This window comes from Capra hircus, chromosome 3, assembly GCF_001704415.2.
Source record: "Capra hircus breed San Clemente chromosome 3, ASM170441v1, whole genome shotgun sequence".
In the NCBI taxonomy this organism is placed as follows: Eukaryota; Metazoa; Chordata; class Mammalia; order Artiodactyla; family Bovidae; genus Capra; species Capra hircus.
In genome coordinates this window covers 71,034,724-71,050,289 of record NC_030810.1, presented here as the reverse complement: position 1 = coordinate 71,050,289, position 15,566 = coordinate 71,034,724, and the positions used below count along the sequence as shown (strand labels likewise).

The 15,566-nt window shown below is 44.4% G+C and overlaps 1 protein-coding gene across 1 annotated transcript in view; it reads left to right on the top strand.

Moving 5' to 3' along the window:
* The window catches only part of ABCA4 (ATP binding cassette subfamily A member 4), a 138,448-nt gene that overhangs the window by 101,055 nt on the left and 21,827 nt on the right, over positions 1-15,566 (top strand). The window contains exons 29-34 of the mRNA XM_018045782.1: positions 1,099-1,193; positions 2,678-2,710; positions 6,618-6,723; positions 6,858-6,932; positions 7,188-7,357; positions 9,261-9,438. Coding sequence (XP_017901271.1) covers positions 1,099-1,193; positions 2,678-2,710; positions 6,618-6,723; positions 6,858-6,932; positions 7,188-7,357; positions 9,261-9,438 — 657 coding nt within the window. The remainder of the gene's footprint in view (positions 1-1,098; positions 1,194-2,677; positions 2,711-6,617; positions 6,724-6,857; positions 6,933-7,187; positions 7,358-9,260; positions 9,439-15,566) is intronic.

Sequence of the window (15,566 nt, the reverse complement as noted above, 5' to 3'; positions counted from 1 at the left end):
TGGACAGAGAAGCCTGGCAGATTACTGTCCATAGCATCACAAAGAGTCAGACATGACTGAGGCGACTTACCATGCACGTCTGCCTCTGGGTGGCACTCTTGACACCCAGGTTCATGACAGACCAGAAACTAAATGCTATGTATTCTTATATTTAAAGTGCCACCTGGTGGTCAAACTCATGCACTTTTCAATTCTCTAAAATCTTTTGATTACCTCAAGTTCTAGATGAATTTTCAAAGTGATGTAAATTGTAAGGCACTGTTTGATTTTTTTCATTCACATCACAATTTATTGTGTCAACTCTATGCCAGATACTATTCTGGGTGCTGGGGACAGAACAGCTAACAAGTCAGAAAAAGTCCTGGCTCTCACAGAATTTGTATCCTATCCTACAGACAAAAACAAGTAAACAGATAGACTGGAAAGAAAATCTCAGATAGACATGAAGTTGTGAAGACAATACTACCACGTGTGACTGGATACAGAAAATACTTCTCTGAGGAATAAACTTTGGGCTGAGATTTGAATGAGGACAAGTTAGCCCTGAGAGGTTGTCCAGGGAGGGGGAGGGAATGCGAGGTGTGCATTTGAGAAGCAGAAGTGGGGAGGTCAGGAAACAAGGGGGTGCCTACAGGTGAACTCAGCCTTGGTAACGAATTAGGATCTGATCCTGCGGCTCATTGGAGTGTGGTAAGCAAGGCAAATGGTATATTCTGATTGATTATTTTTTTGAGCTCAGTCTGGCTCCTGAATGGAGAGTGGATTGTGGAGGGCCAGGGTGGACGCAGAGCCCAGTTTGGAAGTGTCTGTAGACGTCCAGGTGATGCCTGGGTGGAGACTTGGTCTAGGGTGATGTGGCAGGGCTGGAGACGTGCAGACGGGTTGGAGATGGATTCTGAAGTGAGAACTATCCTGGGTCGTCAACGGAATAAAGGAAAAAGAGGGCTCAAAAGTTTCGCATCATTGCTGGGGGAACTAGGGAGACACCAATCCTTTACTGTCTTCCCAGTAGTTGAGTCTGCAAATAATTTTTGGAAAAGAACAAGTAGTTTCACCTCAAATTCAGAAGTGATTAATGCAGATATGTCCTTGCTTCAGAGAACGCAACGCAGCACTGAAATTCTGCAGGACCTTACAGACAGGAATGTCTCCGACTTCCTGGTAAAAACATACCCTGCTCTTATCCGAAGCAGGTAAGATACTTTTTTGTACTTTTCATCCTGGCTCCCTTGGGAAAATATTGACTAAGATCAGAAGATAGTTTCCTCATGACTTTTCAACAATCAGGGCAGTGGAATTTTTTCTTTTTCCTAATTTGAAAGTCTCAACTGATAGAAAAGACAATTGGGGCATATACCAGTCAAATGCAACTTATGATTAATTTTGATTTGTTTTTGGTTTCGTTTAGGCCAAGCAAAGTTTAACCCATGCACTACTACAAGTAAAATAAGAAAGTATAGAATTTTTCCAAAATACAGTCTCATATTTTAAGTAGTTCAAAAAGAGAGGTGAAGTTTGGAGGGAGGAAGGAGAGTAAGGGGGACAGGGAGAAGACAAAGAGACAATTAAAAAAGGAAAAGTAAGAAGCAACACGGAGAAAGGAAACAATGAGACCAAGATAGGAGCGAGACAGTGGGAGAGAGTCCTTGTGAGCCCACAGGTTGTCCAGGTTAACTGTACCTGTTGTACTCTAACTGTGAATTAGCCCCGGGATGACTGCCCTTTCCAATGCCAGGCACTCCTCTCATCTCTGCAGCTGTTCTCATTGAGCTCCATCCAGGATGGACCAACTTCAGCAGCCCCATCACAGCAAACAGTGAGACAAGAGCATGCTATGGAGAGAGCGTTATAGGGGACCCTGGTCTAAGCCCCATGTTCTCTGGAATTTTAAAATAAAACATACTGTCTAACTCTAGTCATGTTTTCCGTGGCTTCCCCTCCCAGTCCCTAAGCGAAGGATTAATGGACTCAGTTAACTACAACACACTGCAGATGGTGAAAGCAGCTGCTGAGAAAGGAGTGCCAAGCCAGCAGTTAGCAAATGAGGAATACCATTGAGCACGAAAATACCAGCAGAGTGCATAGAATTTATTCAATAATGCAGTAAACAGTGACTGCATCCCACCCTTTGTTCTCAGGAGCACATTTGCAATGTGAAATTTGGGATTTTGTGCTTTGTGACCAAGATAGCTTGTGAGCCTGCACTATGAGGACTAGAGCTGGTTCTGTGCGTTTCCAATCTTGTAATTTTGTCCCTTGTTGGCTGGAAGTCAGTCCCTTAACTCTGCACTAGGAGTGATTCAGAACTTCCTCCAAGCGTGCAGGTGATTATGAGAGTCTCACTCTTTCCGGGTGCAAGAGGGGAGGGCTGCAGCCTTCATTCCATGCTGCCAGGGTCATTGTCCTATTTCCTGGGTCCAGATCATCTGACAGATAACCTTACAACAGGGCCAGCAGGAAGGCCCAGAAGTCAGGATGTGATGGGAAGGCAAGGGTTAGGAAACATTAGTCTTTTCTCCACAGATTTTTTTCAGGCTAAGCCCTTGGCCTGTGAGGGGCTATCAGGAAATACAAAAATGCCCCTGAAGACTGGGACAGCCCAGTGGGCGTTTGGGAAAGAAAGTTAACACTCCTGAATATTTGTTGTATTCACTGTATGATTTGTTTCGGCTTTCAGTTTGAAGAGCAAATTCTGGGTCAATGAACAGAGGTAAGAAACTATTTTTAAAAAATTAAAATCTCAGAGTGATCTATTTTAAATTACTGCACATTAAAAAAGTCACACCTCAAAGTCACCTGGATGAGCTGTTCCGTACTTGCCCAGGAATTCATAAGACATGTCTTAAGGGACATTCGGCTACAGACACCCTGCACCCAGAACATGCTCAGCAGTGAATCTCCTCAGAGGACATAAATGACGGGAGATACTTCCTGAAGAGGAGTTCTGGAGCACTCTCCCTCCAGTTCCCTCAGACTTCCCTGGTGGCTCAGACGGTAAAGCATCTGCCCGCAATGCGGGAGACCTGGGTTCGATTCCTGGGTCTGGAATGTCCCCTGGAGAAGGAAATGGCAATCCACTCCAGCACTCTTGCCTGGAAAATCCCATGGACGGAGGAGCCTGATAGGCTACACCCCATGGGGTCGCAAAGAGTCGGACATGACTGAGTGACTTCACTTCACTTCCTCCCTCCAGTTCAGTTCAGTTCAGTTCAGTTCAGTTGATCAGTCAGGTCCACCTCTTTGCGACCCCATGAATCGCAGCACGCCAGGCCTCCCTGTCCATCACCAACTCCCGGAGTTCACTCAGACTCACGTCCATCGAGTCAGTGATGCCATCCAGCCATCTCATCCTCTGTTGTCCCCTTCTCCTGCCCTCAATCCCTCCCAGCATCAGAGTCTTTTCCTGTGAGTCAACTCTTCGCGTGAGGTGGCCAAAGTTTCAGCTCTAGCATCATTCCTTCCAAAGAAATCCCAGGGCTGATCTCCTTTAGAATGGACTGGTTGGATCTCCTGGCAGTCCAAGGGACTCTCAAGAGTCTTCTCCAATACCACAGTTCAAAAGCATCAATTCTTCAGTGCTCACCTTCTTCACAGTCCAACTCTCACATCCATACATGACCACAGGAAAAACCATAGCCTAGGCTAGATGGACCTTTGTTGACAAAGTAATGTCTCTGCTTTTGAATATGCTATCTAGGTTGGTCATAACCTTCCTTCCAAGGAGTAAGCATTTTTTAATTTCATGGCTGCAATCACCATCTGCAGTGATTTTGGAGCCCCAAAAATAAAGTCTGACACTGTTTCCACTGTTTCCCCATCTATTTCCCATGAAGTGATGGGACCAGATGCCATGATCTTAGTTTTCTGAATGTTGAGCTTTAAGCCAACTTTTTCACTCTCCTCTTTCACTTTCATCAAGAGGCTTTTTAGTTCCTCTTCACTCTCTGCCATAAGGGTGGTGTCATCTGCATATCTGAGGTTATCGATATTTCTCCTGGCAATCTTAATTCCAGCTTGTGCTTCTTCCAGCCCAGCGTTTCTCATGATGTACTCTGCATATAAATTAAATAAGCAGGATGACAATATACAGCCTTGACGGATTCCTTTCCCTATTTGGAACCAGTCTGTTGTTCCATGTCCAGTTCTAAGTGTTGCTTCCTGACCTGCATACAGATATCTCAAGAGGCAGGTCATTTCTCAAGAGATGGGTATTCCCATCTCTTTCAGAATTTTTCAGTTTATTGTGATCCACACAGTCAAAGGCTTTGGCATAGTCAATAAAGCAGAAATAGATGTTTTTCTGGAAATTTCTTGCTTTTTCGATGATCCCGCAGATGTTGGCAATTTGATCTCTGGTTCCTCTGCCTTTTCTAAAGCCAGCTTGAACATCTGGAATTTCACGGTTCACATATTGCTGAAGCCTGGCTTGGAGAATTTTGAGCATTACTTTACTAGCGTGTGAGATGAGTACAATTGTGTGGTAGTTTGAACATTCTTTGGCGTTGCCTTTCTTTGGGGTTGGAATGAAAACTGACCTTTTCCAATCCTGTGGCCACTGCTGAGTCTTCCAAATTTGCTGGCATATTGAGTGCAGCACTTTCACAGCATCATCTTTCAGGATTTGAAATAGCTCAACTGGAATTCCATCACCTCCACTAGCTTTGTTCGTAGTGATGCTTCCTAAGGCCCACTTGACTTTACATTCCAGAATGTCTGGCTCCAGGTGAGTGATCACACCATCGTGATTATCTGAAAGTGAAAGAAAAAGTGAAAGTGAAGTCGCTCAGTCGAGTCTGACTCTGCAACCTGTGGACTGTAGCCCACCAGGCTCCTCTGTCCATAGGATTCTCCAGGCAAGAATACTGGAGTGGGTTGCCATTACCTTCTCCAGGGGATCCTCCCGACTCAGGGATCGAACCCAGGTCTCCCGTGTTGAAGGCAGACGCTTTAACCTCTGAGCCACCAGGGAAGCCCCACGTGATTATCTGGGTCATGAAGATCTTTTTTGTGCAGTTCTTCTGTGTATTCTTGCCATCTCTTCTTAATATCTTCTGCTTCTGTTAGGTCCAGTCCATTTCTGTCCTTTATCGAGCCTATCTTTGCAAGAAATGTTCCCTTGGTATCTCTAATTTTCTTAAAGAGATCTCTAGTCTTTCCCACTCTGTTGTTTGCCTCTATTTCTTTGCATTGATCACTGAGGAAGGCTTTCTTATCTCTTCTTGCTATTTTTTGGAACTCTACATTCAGATGCTTATATCTTTCCTTTTCTCCTTTGCTTTTCGCTTCTATTCTTTTCACAGCTATTTGTAAGGCCTCCCCAGACAGCCATTTTGCATTTTTGCATTTCTTTTCCATGGGGATGGTCCTGATCTCTGTCTCCTGTACAATGCCACAAACCTCATTCCATAGTTCATCAGGCACTCTATCTATCAGATCTAGTCCCTTAACTCTGTTTCTCACTTCCACTGGAGGTTCTAAAACCTCCAAGCAAATAACAGTTTATAACAAGAGCACAAGTACCCTATACCCTGGCATTCCTTGGCCCATTCCATTTAAGGCTCAGGGAGTCTGGCCCAGCCCCAGACTCACCCTGTTCCTGAGGTATCCAGGAGGTTCATGTGGTTCTTGAGGTTTGAGAATCCTCCAGAGACAGTCTACAAGTGAGCTGGCCTCCCTAGGCTCCCTCAGGAACAAGGCCTCTAGAATTAATGTGGAGCTGATGTTGACTTGATTTCCTGGGAAGGCTCTAGGCCATGAAAGTAAAATTCAGCTTTTAGAATCATTCGCTAGAAAGTAGTGAGAGGCCTCAACTGAAGCAGAAAGGTAGGGAGGTGGGGAGGACAAGTTGAGTCTCTGAGAAATAAAGTTCTCCTCCTCCGCCTCCCCTACTCAATAAGTTAATTTTGTTTGTTGAGAAGTTTGGCTTTTATGCTACCATTGAAGAGTTTTAAGCCAGAGAGCGACACGCCCAGGCCAGTGTTAGGGCACCAGTGTGGAGGATGTGTTAGACAGGGAGAGACCCAAGGCTAGGATCGCAGCTGAAGAGCAGATAGGAGTCAACGCAGGGAGAGGGGAGGGACTCCCTGAGGCAGGGATGGGTGAGAGGCACGAAGAGAGGATGGCAGACTGGGCCAGGTTCAGTGATGGTGAGTCCTGCACACTAGAAGTACCTGCAGAGTATGGAAGCAGCAGAGGAGAGGAACCACTGGTAGGGGTGGGGGAAAGTCAGGGAAGACCTCAAAGAGAAGATAACACAGGACAGATGAGTTGGAGAGGCACCCAGAGAAACTAGCAGCCCTCCAAAGGCAAAGAGGCCACTCGGAGCTTGTGGCATGACTAGATGCCAGGAATAGGCCACTGGAGGTCAGGCATAAGGAGGGTGAAGTAGGAGAGGTTGGCAGACACCAAGCTCAGAAGAAGTCAGGACTGCACCCTGGAGATAAGGAAGAAGCTATGAAAAGTTGGTTTGTAAAGTGAAGCCATGTTTCCCACTAGTCCAGACAATTCCTGCAAAAATACATCTTTTCCTACAGAAACAGAGCTATGATAGCCATGAGGTACACACACGGTCACATGGCTCATGACACAGAGCTGAGGACTTCTTGTTCCCTTCTCAGGTATGGAGGAATTTCTATTGGAGGAAAGCTCCCAGCTCCCCGCATCACTGGAGAAGCACTTGTCGGATTTCTAAGTGACCTTGGCCAGTTAATGAATGTGAGCGGGGTATGTAAACAGACTGGAGATTTGGTGGGACTTTCAACTGGTCACCTATGAAATAGAAATGATCGTGAGTGCTAAGAAGAGGTGGTGAGGGGGAGTGGGAAAAACCCTCTTGTTTGTTTTTTATGGCTTTCTAGGGCCCTATGACCAGAGAGGCCGCTAAAGAAATGCCTGCTTTCCTTAAACAACTAGAAACTGAAGACAACATTAAGGTATTGGCCCTGCATGATCTGCCCTAGAGCTAAAAACTCACGTGAGCTGGTGGCTGTTTTATTTTTATTTTCCCAGCTTAATTAAATTCCACCCCTCCTCCTGTTGGAATCTGGCATGAAATGTCTCCCAGCTGCCAAAACCTTCCTCCTGCTCCCATTGTTTTCTTGCAGCTCATTTTTTTCTTTAAACAGCTACTGTTCGTGCAGAGTGTCCTGTGGAGCAGAGCCTAAGGAAGCCGCCTTTCTGTCCTCTAGGTGTGGTTTAACAACAAGGGTTGGCATGCTCTGGTCAGCTTCCTCAACGTGGCCCACAACGCCATCTTACGGGCTAGCCTGCACAAGGACAAGAACCCCGAGGAGTATGGCATCACCATCATAAGCCAGCCCTTGAACCTGACCAAGGAGCAGCTCTCTGAGATCACAGTGTAAGCCACCGTGCCCCCTGCCTCACAGAGTTCTTGTCACCTTCTCCACTCTGAACACTGCAAGAGGCTTTTCACTAGCAGGAGCTGCCAGACTGGACGGCCAGCTTGTTTAATCAGGTGCACAGAAACATAAGATTCCTTGTGCCAAACAGCTTGGCCATTCTTTCTCCTCACTTATTTGGAAAGTGAGCATATGTCTGGTTCCATTCCCTTTTTGCTTTTGGTAACATATTGCTCCTGGAACTTACACAAATCGTCTCCTTTCCATTATCCAAAATGACTGCCAGTAACTGGGAAGTTCAGTAAATCTTTCATCGCCCCAGCAGTAATTATCTTAGATTCCGGTAATTTCCCCCAGACGGTCAGGCTTTGGACCTGTCGACATATCCCTACGTTCCTAAAGCATAGGCTCAGCCTCAAGAAGTAAAAACTTTTGCAATTTGTAGCATGTTTTCCTTATCAAAGGTCTATATTTGGTGAGAATGCCTTTGTTAGTACAAACTCCTTCTGGAAGGCAGTAAGGGGGCCCTGTATACTCCAAGTGCACTGACCATGCCCAAGGTGATGGCTAAACTTGGATCTGAAGCCCTAGGGGCCTTTCCTGGGACACCCACTGAGGCCCTAGACTGAGGAAAAATAGTCTGTGTCCATTCCCACTTAACCTAAGTTTCTCTACTTTCTGCCAAGCCTTTTGAATATGAAATATGAGATAGGAGTCTTGTGATTATAGGGACAGTATATAAAATAGTATATGTTCACTAAATAAGGTTTATAGAAGAGAGTTTTAAGAACTAAGCTTCTATAACCCAACAATTTAGGGTATTTCCTCTAAGCATTTTTTGGTGTTTCCCTCTGATCATTTGTTCTAATCTTACTATGTGTGTGGATCAAGCTATCTGTCATTTTAACAGGAGCGTCGACCAGCACATATAGTGCTTTCGTGGGAATTAGTGAAAGGTGCTTCAGGTGGTGCTGGTGGTAAAGAACCCACCTGTAATACAGGAGATGTAAAGAGACATGGGTTCAATCCCTGGGTCGGGAAGATCCCCTGGAGGAGAGCGTGCCCACCTACTCCAGTATTCTTGCCTGGAGAATTTCATGAACAGAGGAGCCTGGCGGGCTACAGTTCACAGGGTCGCAAAGGGTTGGACATGACTGAAGCGACATAGTGTGAACACATGTTCCTTTGTCCAGGTGGGCGCTGGCCCACACCAGAGTTCATGGCTCGTATGTGAAGGCTGGGTTAGATTTCAGCACACACTTGCCCCATCAGGCAGATGCTTTCTATCTGATCCAGGAAAGAGTGAATATTGCCAAGCGCCTGCATAACCAGCCTGTTCCTTTCTCACTTAAACTTACATTATAATGTAACATTTCTCTGTGTTCTGATGTGTTTCTTAAATGCGTGATTTAATAATTCATTGCCTTTAAAAATGTATTTCTTTTCACAAACCATGTATTTATTTACATAAAAATTCAAGAGTATCTACAGACAAATTATTAGAACTAATAAAAGCATTATAGTGCATGATATTTTTGAGGTAAAAATCCATTCCTATACACAACCAACAAATAATTAGAAAATGTAATATAAAGAAAATGTATCTAGACTTTCATATTAACAGGGAACAGTATATGATATTACATACATTGGTTATATACTACATAACCTTAACATTCAACATCAGCCTAGAAGAGGAAACACACAAATCTCCACCTTCACCTTGACCCAGTTTGATTTGGACAGTCGAGTGGGATGACAAGCTTCAGGTTAAGCAAGGGGATTCTGGAGGCTGTTCCCTGGGGTGGGGCAAGGACTTTCCAGAGCCTGATCTTGTCCTTCTGCTTCTGCTCCTCCTCCTTCACCTGCCTCTCTCTCCCTGTGTCTCTCGTCCTTCTGCAGACTGACCACTTCGGTGGACGCTGTAGTGGCCATCTGCGTGATTTTTGCCATGTCCTTCGTCCCTGCCAGCTTTGTCCTTTATTTGATCCAGGAGAGGGTGAACAAGGCCAAGCACCTCCAGTTTGTCAGTGGAGTGAGCCCCACCACCTACTGGCTGACCAACTTCCTCTGGGACATCGTAAGTATCAGGTCATGGACCCGCTCTTGCCACCCTGGGCCCAAGGCGTTTGTGTCTGTTCTGACTGAAGGAGTACAGCAGGGTGGGGCTCTCATATGACCAGGGCTGACAGAAGGTGCCACGCCCAGGGCCCAAGCTGGGGAAGGACGCAGGGCGCAGCTCAGCAACTGCGGTGGGGAGTGCTCTACATGTTCTGCACAAGGGGCCTTCTGACCCACCAGAAACATCACTGCTTGGCAGGCCTGAGGCTGGCCTTCCTGGGAATCATCTGGAGCTGAAGAGGTAATCTAAAGAGGTCCTTCACCCTACATGCTCTTCTTAAATCTCACCCCACCCTCAAAGTGGGTAAAATGGAACCTGCCCTGTGGTTGAGTCACCATAAACATAGGATATCCAGTTAAATTTAAATTTCAGATAAAACAATGAATAATTGTAGGTATAGTTTATCCTAGTTCAGTTAAGTTCAGTCGCTCAGCCGTGTCCGACTCTTGGTGACCCCATGCATTATAGCACGCCAGGCCTCCCTGTCCATCACCAACTCCCGAGTTCACTCAAACTCACGTCCATCGAGTCGGTGATGCCATCCAGCCATCTCATCCTCTGTCGTCCCCTTCTCCTCCTGCCCCCAATCCCTCCCAGCTTTGGGTCTTTTCCAGTGAGTCAACTCTTCACAAAGTATTGGAGTTTCAGCTTCAGCATCAGTCCTTTCAATGAACACCCAGGACTGATCACCTTTAGGATGGACTGGTTGGATCTACTTGCAGTCCAAGGGACTCTCAAGAGTCTTCTCCAACACCACAGTTCAAAAGCAGCAATTCTTCAGCGCTCAGCTTTCTTTATAGTCCAACTCTCACATCCATACTTGACTACTGGAAACACCATAGCCTTGACTAGACGGACCTTTGTTGGCAAAGTAATGTCTCTGCTTTTCAATATACTATCTAGGTTTGTCATAACTTTTCTTCCAAGGAGTAAGCATTTTTTAATTTCACGGCTGCAGTCACTGTCTGCAGTGATTTTGGAGGCCCCAAAATAAAGTCTGACACTGTTTCCACTGTTTCCCCATCTATTTCCCATGAAGTGATGGGACCAGATGCCATGATCTTAGTTTTCTGAATGTTGAGCTTTAAGCCAACCTTTTCACTCTCCTCTTTCACTTTCATCAAGAGGCTTTTTTGTTCCTCTTCACTCTCTGCCATAAGGGTGGTGTCATCTGCATATCTGAGGTTATTGATATTTCTCCTGGCAATCTTAATTCCAGCTTGTGCTTCTTCCAGCCCAGCGTTTCTCATGATGTACTCTGCATAGAAGTTAAATAAGCAGGGTGACAATATACAGCCTTGACGGATTCCTTTTCCTATTTGGAACCAGTCTGTTGTTCCATGTCCAATTCTAACTGTTGCTTCCTGACCTGCATACAGGTTTCTCAAGAGGCAGGTCAGGTGGTCTGGTATTCCCATCTCTTTCAGAATTTTCCATAGTTTATTGTGATCCACACAGTCAAAGGCTTTGGCATAGTCAATAAAGCAGAAATAGATGTTATTCTGGAACTCTTGCTTGTTCGACCATCGAACGGATGTTGGCAATTTGATCTCTGGTTCCTCTGCCTTTTCTAAAACCAGCTTGAACATCCAGAAGTTCACGGTTCATGTATTGCTGAAGCCTGGCTTGGAGAATTTTGAACATTACTTTGCTAGCATGTGAGATGAGTGCAATTGTGTGGTAGTTTGAACATTCTTTGGCATTGCCTTTCTTAGGGATTGGAATGGAAACAGACCTTTTCCAGTCCTGTGGCCACTGCTGAGTTTTCCAAATTTGCTGGCATATTGAGTGCAGCACTTTCACAGCATCATCTTTTAGGATTGGAAACAGCTCAGCTAGAATTCCATCCCCTCCACTAGCTTTGTTCGTAGTGATGCTTCCTAAGGCCCACTTGACTTTACATTCCAAGATGTCTGGCTCTAGGTGAGTGATCACACCATTGTGATTATCTGGGTCATGAAGATCTTTTTTGTATAGTTCTTTTGTGTATTCTTGCCACTTTTCTTAATATCTTCTGCTCCTGTTAGGTCCATACCATTTCTGTCCTTTATCAAGCCCATCTTTGCATGAAATGTTCCCTTGGTATCTCTAATTTTCTTGAAGAGATCTCTAGTCTTTCCCATTCTGTTGTTTTCCTCTCTTTCCTTGCACTGATCACTGAGGAAGGCTCTTTTATCTCTCCTTGCTATTCGTTGGCACTCTGCATTCAGATGCTTATATCTTTCCTTTTCTCCTTTGCTTTTCGCTTCTCTTCTTTTCACAGCTATTTGTAGGAGTTTGTCCTAAGTCCCCCTCAAATACTGCATTCTTACCCAAAAACATTTATCAGTTTTTGACCTGAAATTCAAGTTTAATTGCATGTTCAACATTTTTAGTTGCTAAATCTGGAAACCCTATCCAGGGGCCTTATTTTGATTTCCCAACCAGATCTTCATTATATTAGATGAGCTACCACTTCAGAGAACATGAAAAAAAGCTATATATCAAATCAGAAGCAGACTACTACCTCAGAATCAGAATTGATGGGGGAAGAAAGGGGTCAGGATGGGCTACTTTACTACAGGTTACAGGGTCCAAATGACTTGACAGCAAAGGTCTGGTTATAATATGGGAGTTGTTTGACACCAATTCCTGTCTATTCCAGGCATCTTGGGACCAAGATACTTTGTTTTATCTCAACATTCTAAGACTAACATGAAGATGTTAGTCTTCCACTTCATGTGAAGATAGAATATATCATGATGGAGACCAACACAACCTTTTACACTATGATTTTTAATAATGATGACAGATTTAGGGTTTATGAAGACATGATCTCTTCTCTCTTACTCAACTTACTAAGCAGCCATCATTTAACGGTATAAAACCAGAAATCACCGGTAGCAACTAATCTTTTCTCTAGCTTCTGTCTACGTGAGGAAACACTTATGAACACATGGGGAGGAGGTCAGAGACAATAAGCCTCCCTTTGAACAAGAACATCACTTGTAGTCACTCATATTGGCCTGTGCTTTAAACATGAGAGAAGCTAGGCTCTCCTGCACTGAAAAGCTATTAAAGTTCTGGTTTTGCATCCTATTTTTTTAAAAAAAGACAAGGAATAGAATTTGCAACTGAGGCTGACCCACACATGTGCCTGGCTATAGACAGAGATCTCTGAGCCTAAGGAGAAATTTGTGGACAGAAAGACAAAGCGAGTGTCTGAGTGGGAGATGATTCTAGCAAAGTAGACACTTGGCAGTCTAATGAAGAGCTTGGAAATGGTGACTATGATGCCAGCAGGCTTCCTGATGCTCTAGAATTTTAAGAATGGCCTGGAATCAATTCAAGGAGCTATATTGTTGGAACTAAGCACCCTCGTTGGCCAATGGTAAAAAGATAACACTGGCCTAGAGGTCATTGTTGAATAAATGAACAAACACGTTGTTTATATCATTCACTCAGCACGTATGTGATGCTACAAGTTCTTATTTTTAATATATCATCTGTTTTTATTTTCTTTTAAATTTTGAAATAACCACAAAGTTATAAAAACAGTGAAAATACAGCTTGAAACTTTTTTCTGAGCCATTTGAGAGTAACTTCCTCATAAGACACACACACGCACACACACACACACACACACACACACACACACACACACTGCATTTTGTTGCCCTGTCCCTTCAGTCTCTGTCAGCCTGGGATGGATCCTCCCTCTTTTTTTGACACTCGCGACTTGACACTTTTGAAGATCGTAGACCAGTTATTTTGCACAATGTCCATCAGTTGGAGTTTGCCTAATGTTGCCTCATGATTGGATTCAGGTCATAGCAGCAGTTTTCCTCTATCCTGCTCACTACATCCTATCAGGTAGCTTCTAACTTCAATTTGTCCTATTACTGATGATCACTTTTGTTACTTGATTAAGATGGTGTCTGCTGAGCTTGTTCACTGTAAAGTTACTCTTTTTCCCTTATAATTAATCAGGATTTGGAGAGAGGTGCTTTGAAGCTAGGGCTTCCCTGGTGGCTCAGTGGTAAAGAATCCATCTGCCAATGCAGGAGATATGGGTTCTATCTCTGGGTCAGGAAGATTCCTTAGAAAAGGAAATGGCAACCCACTCCAGTATTCTTGCCTAGGAAATCCTATGGACAGAGAAGCCTAGCGGGCTACCGTCCATGGTCTCACAAAGAGTTGGACACCACTGAGCGCTCATGTGCGCGCACACACACACACACACACACACACACACACACACAGAAGAGTCTGATGGGCTGAAGTCTGTGGGGTCACAAAAGAGTGGGACATGACTGAGTGACTAAACAACAACAACAGGCATTTAAAAATTATTTCCACATCTCCCTTGTCTTTCCAGAGTTTGAAACCTAAGTTACCATTAAATGAAAGAATTAAGTAAGTTCTAATTTGATATCGATTTTCCAGGTTACTAAATATTTTTCAATGAAAAATATTGGGATATCAATGATATTTTTAGATGGCCTCCACAAGAAGATGAGAGGAGTTATTTAGAAATTTAAAACTTCCACTAAAGAAAACACAATTTTTAAAGTTTTCTAGCCTCATGGAGTCCTACTGAAACAGAGTAAGTTCCCCAACAACAAAGTAATCTTTTCAATTTCATCCAACACAAAAGTAAAACTGTAATAATACTCAAGAGATTGCTTTACTTCAAAGAAAAAAAGATCTGCAAGGCAGCTGAGAGGTCACTTTCTTCAAGTCTGTTTCTGGAACGTGGACATCAACCATACACAGATACCTCCTTCCCCAGGACATGACTCAGTGACTTAACAACAACTTTGAAGTTGTGTAAATATCCTGGTTTTTTTAAATCAAACTTTCCATTTATTCATATGTTTATTTATGCTTTTATGGAGTCATGGTTCCTGTGTTAATCCAGATTACAGTCTGATACCATTCTTACTGATTTTGGTGCTCAGATTATCCCCAGTTTGGCCAGTGGGACGTCCTCCAAGCCAGCTCCCATGCCCTTTTGACTTGTGTCCACATGTTCCTTGAATTCATCCAAGTTCTCTGCCCAGTCCTACCCTGGAGTCAGTCATCTCCCCAAGGAGTTCTGGTTCCTTCCAGTGGAAAATGTCCTTCAAAACTGAGATCTTGGTGGTGAATGTATTCCTTGCCCCTGGGGTATCAATGGTCCCAGGCCTTCACAGTGGAGACAACTAGGTGAGATGCGCGTGTATATACATAGACATGCGCACAAGTACACCTAGACTTCATCTATATGCTGAACTAAACTGAACAATTGTTGTTGTTATTGCTATTCAGTCACTAAGTTGGGTCCAACTCTTTTGCAACCCTATGGACCGTAGCCTGCCAGAGTCCTCTGTTCATGGGATTTCCCTGGAAAGAATACTGGAGTAGGGTGCCATTTCCTTCTCCAGTGGATCTTCCCAACCCAGTGATTGAACCTGCCTCCACCATTGGCAGGAGGATTCTTTACCACTGAGGGACCTGGGAATCCAACAAAACTGAACAAAACATTCACTAAAAAACACCACTAGTTCCAATCCAGCACTACAGGTTCACTCTGGTTTCTGTCTTTCCGTATTTGTAGCTCCCTTCTCCAAACATGAAAAACTGGTTGCTATTGCCCCTGACTCATTTACCTGCCTGAGCAACACACCTGTATGTAGTAAGTTCCCCATCTCTGCCTTCGTCCTCCCCACTGTGTGGACACCCTCCTCTCCCTCCTCCAGCCACCCACCTTCTTGTGCAGGCCCTCTCCATTCTGCTCTGGCTCTGATATCGCACACCAGATCAGCCCCGTAAGGACACCATCCTGACCCCGCCTGGGGCTCCAGCACCCCGTACCAAGTCACCTCCATGGATATCCTTCTTAGGTTCTCATTCTGCTTGGGACCATTCTGACTCCTCCCCTGTCCTCACCATGGCTGCCCGCCTTTCCCTGTCCAGCCTGATGGACTAAATTCTGTTAAGAAGAGAGGGGAGGGAGTGATGTAAGACCAAGAATTATACTATAAATTTTTCTGAATTCTGGAGACATGCTTAGAAAGTAGAATCAACAGGACTTTGAGACTGATTAGAAAGAGGAGAAATCAAGT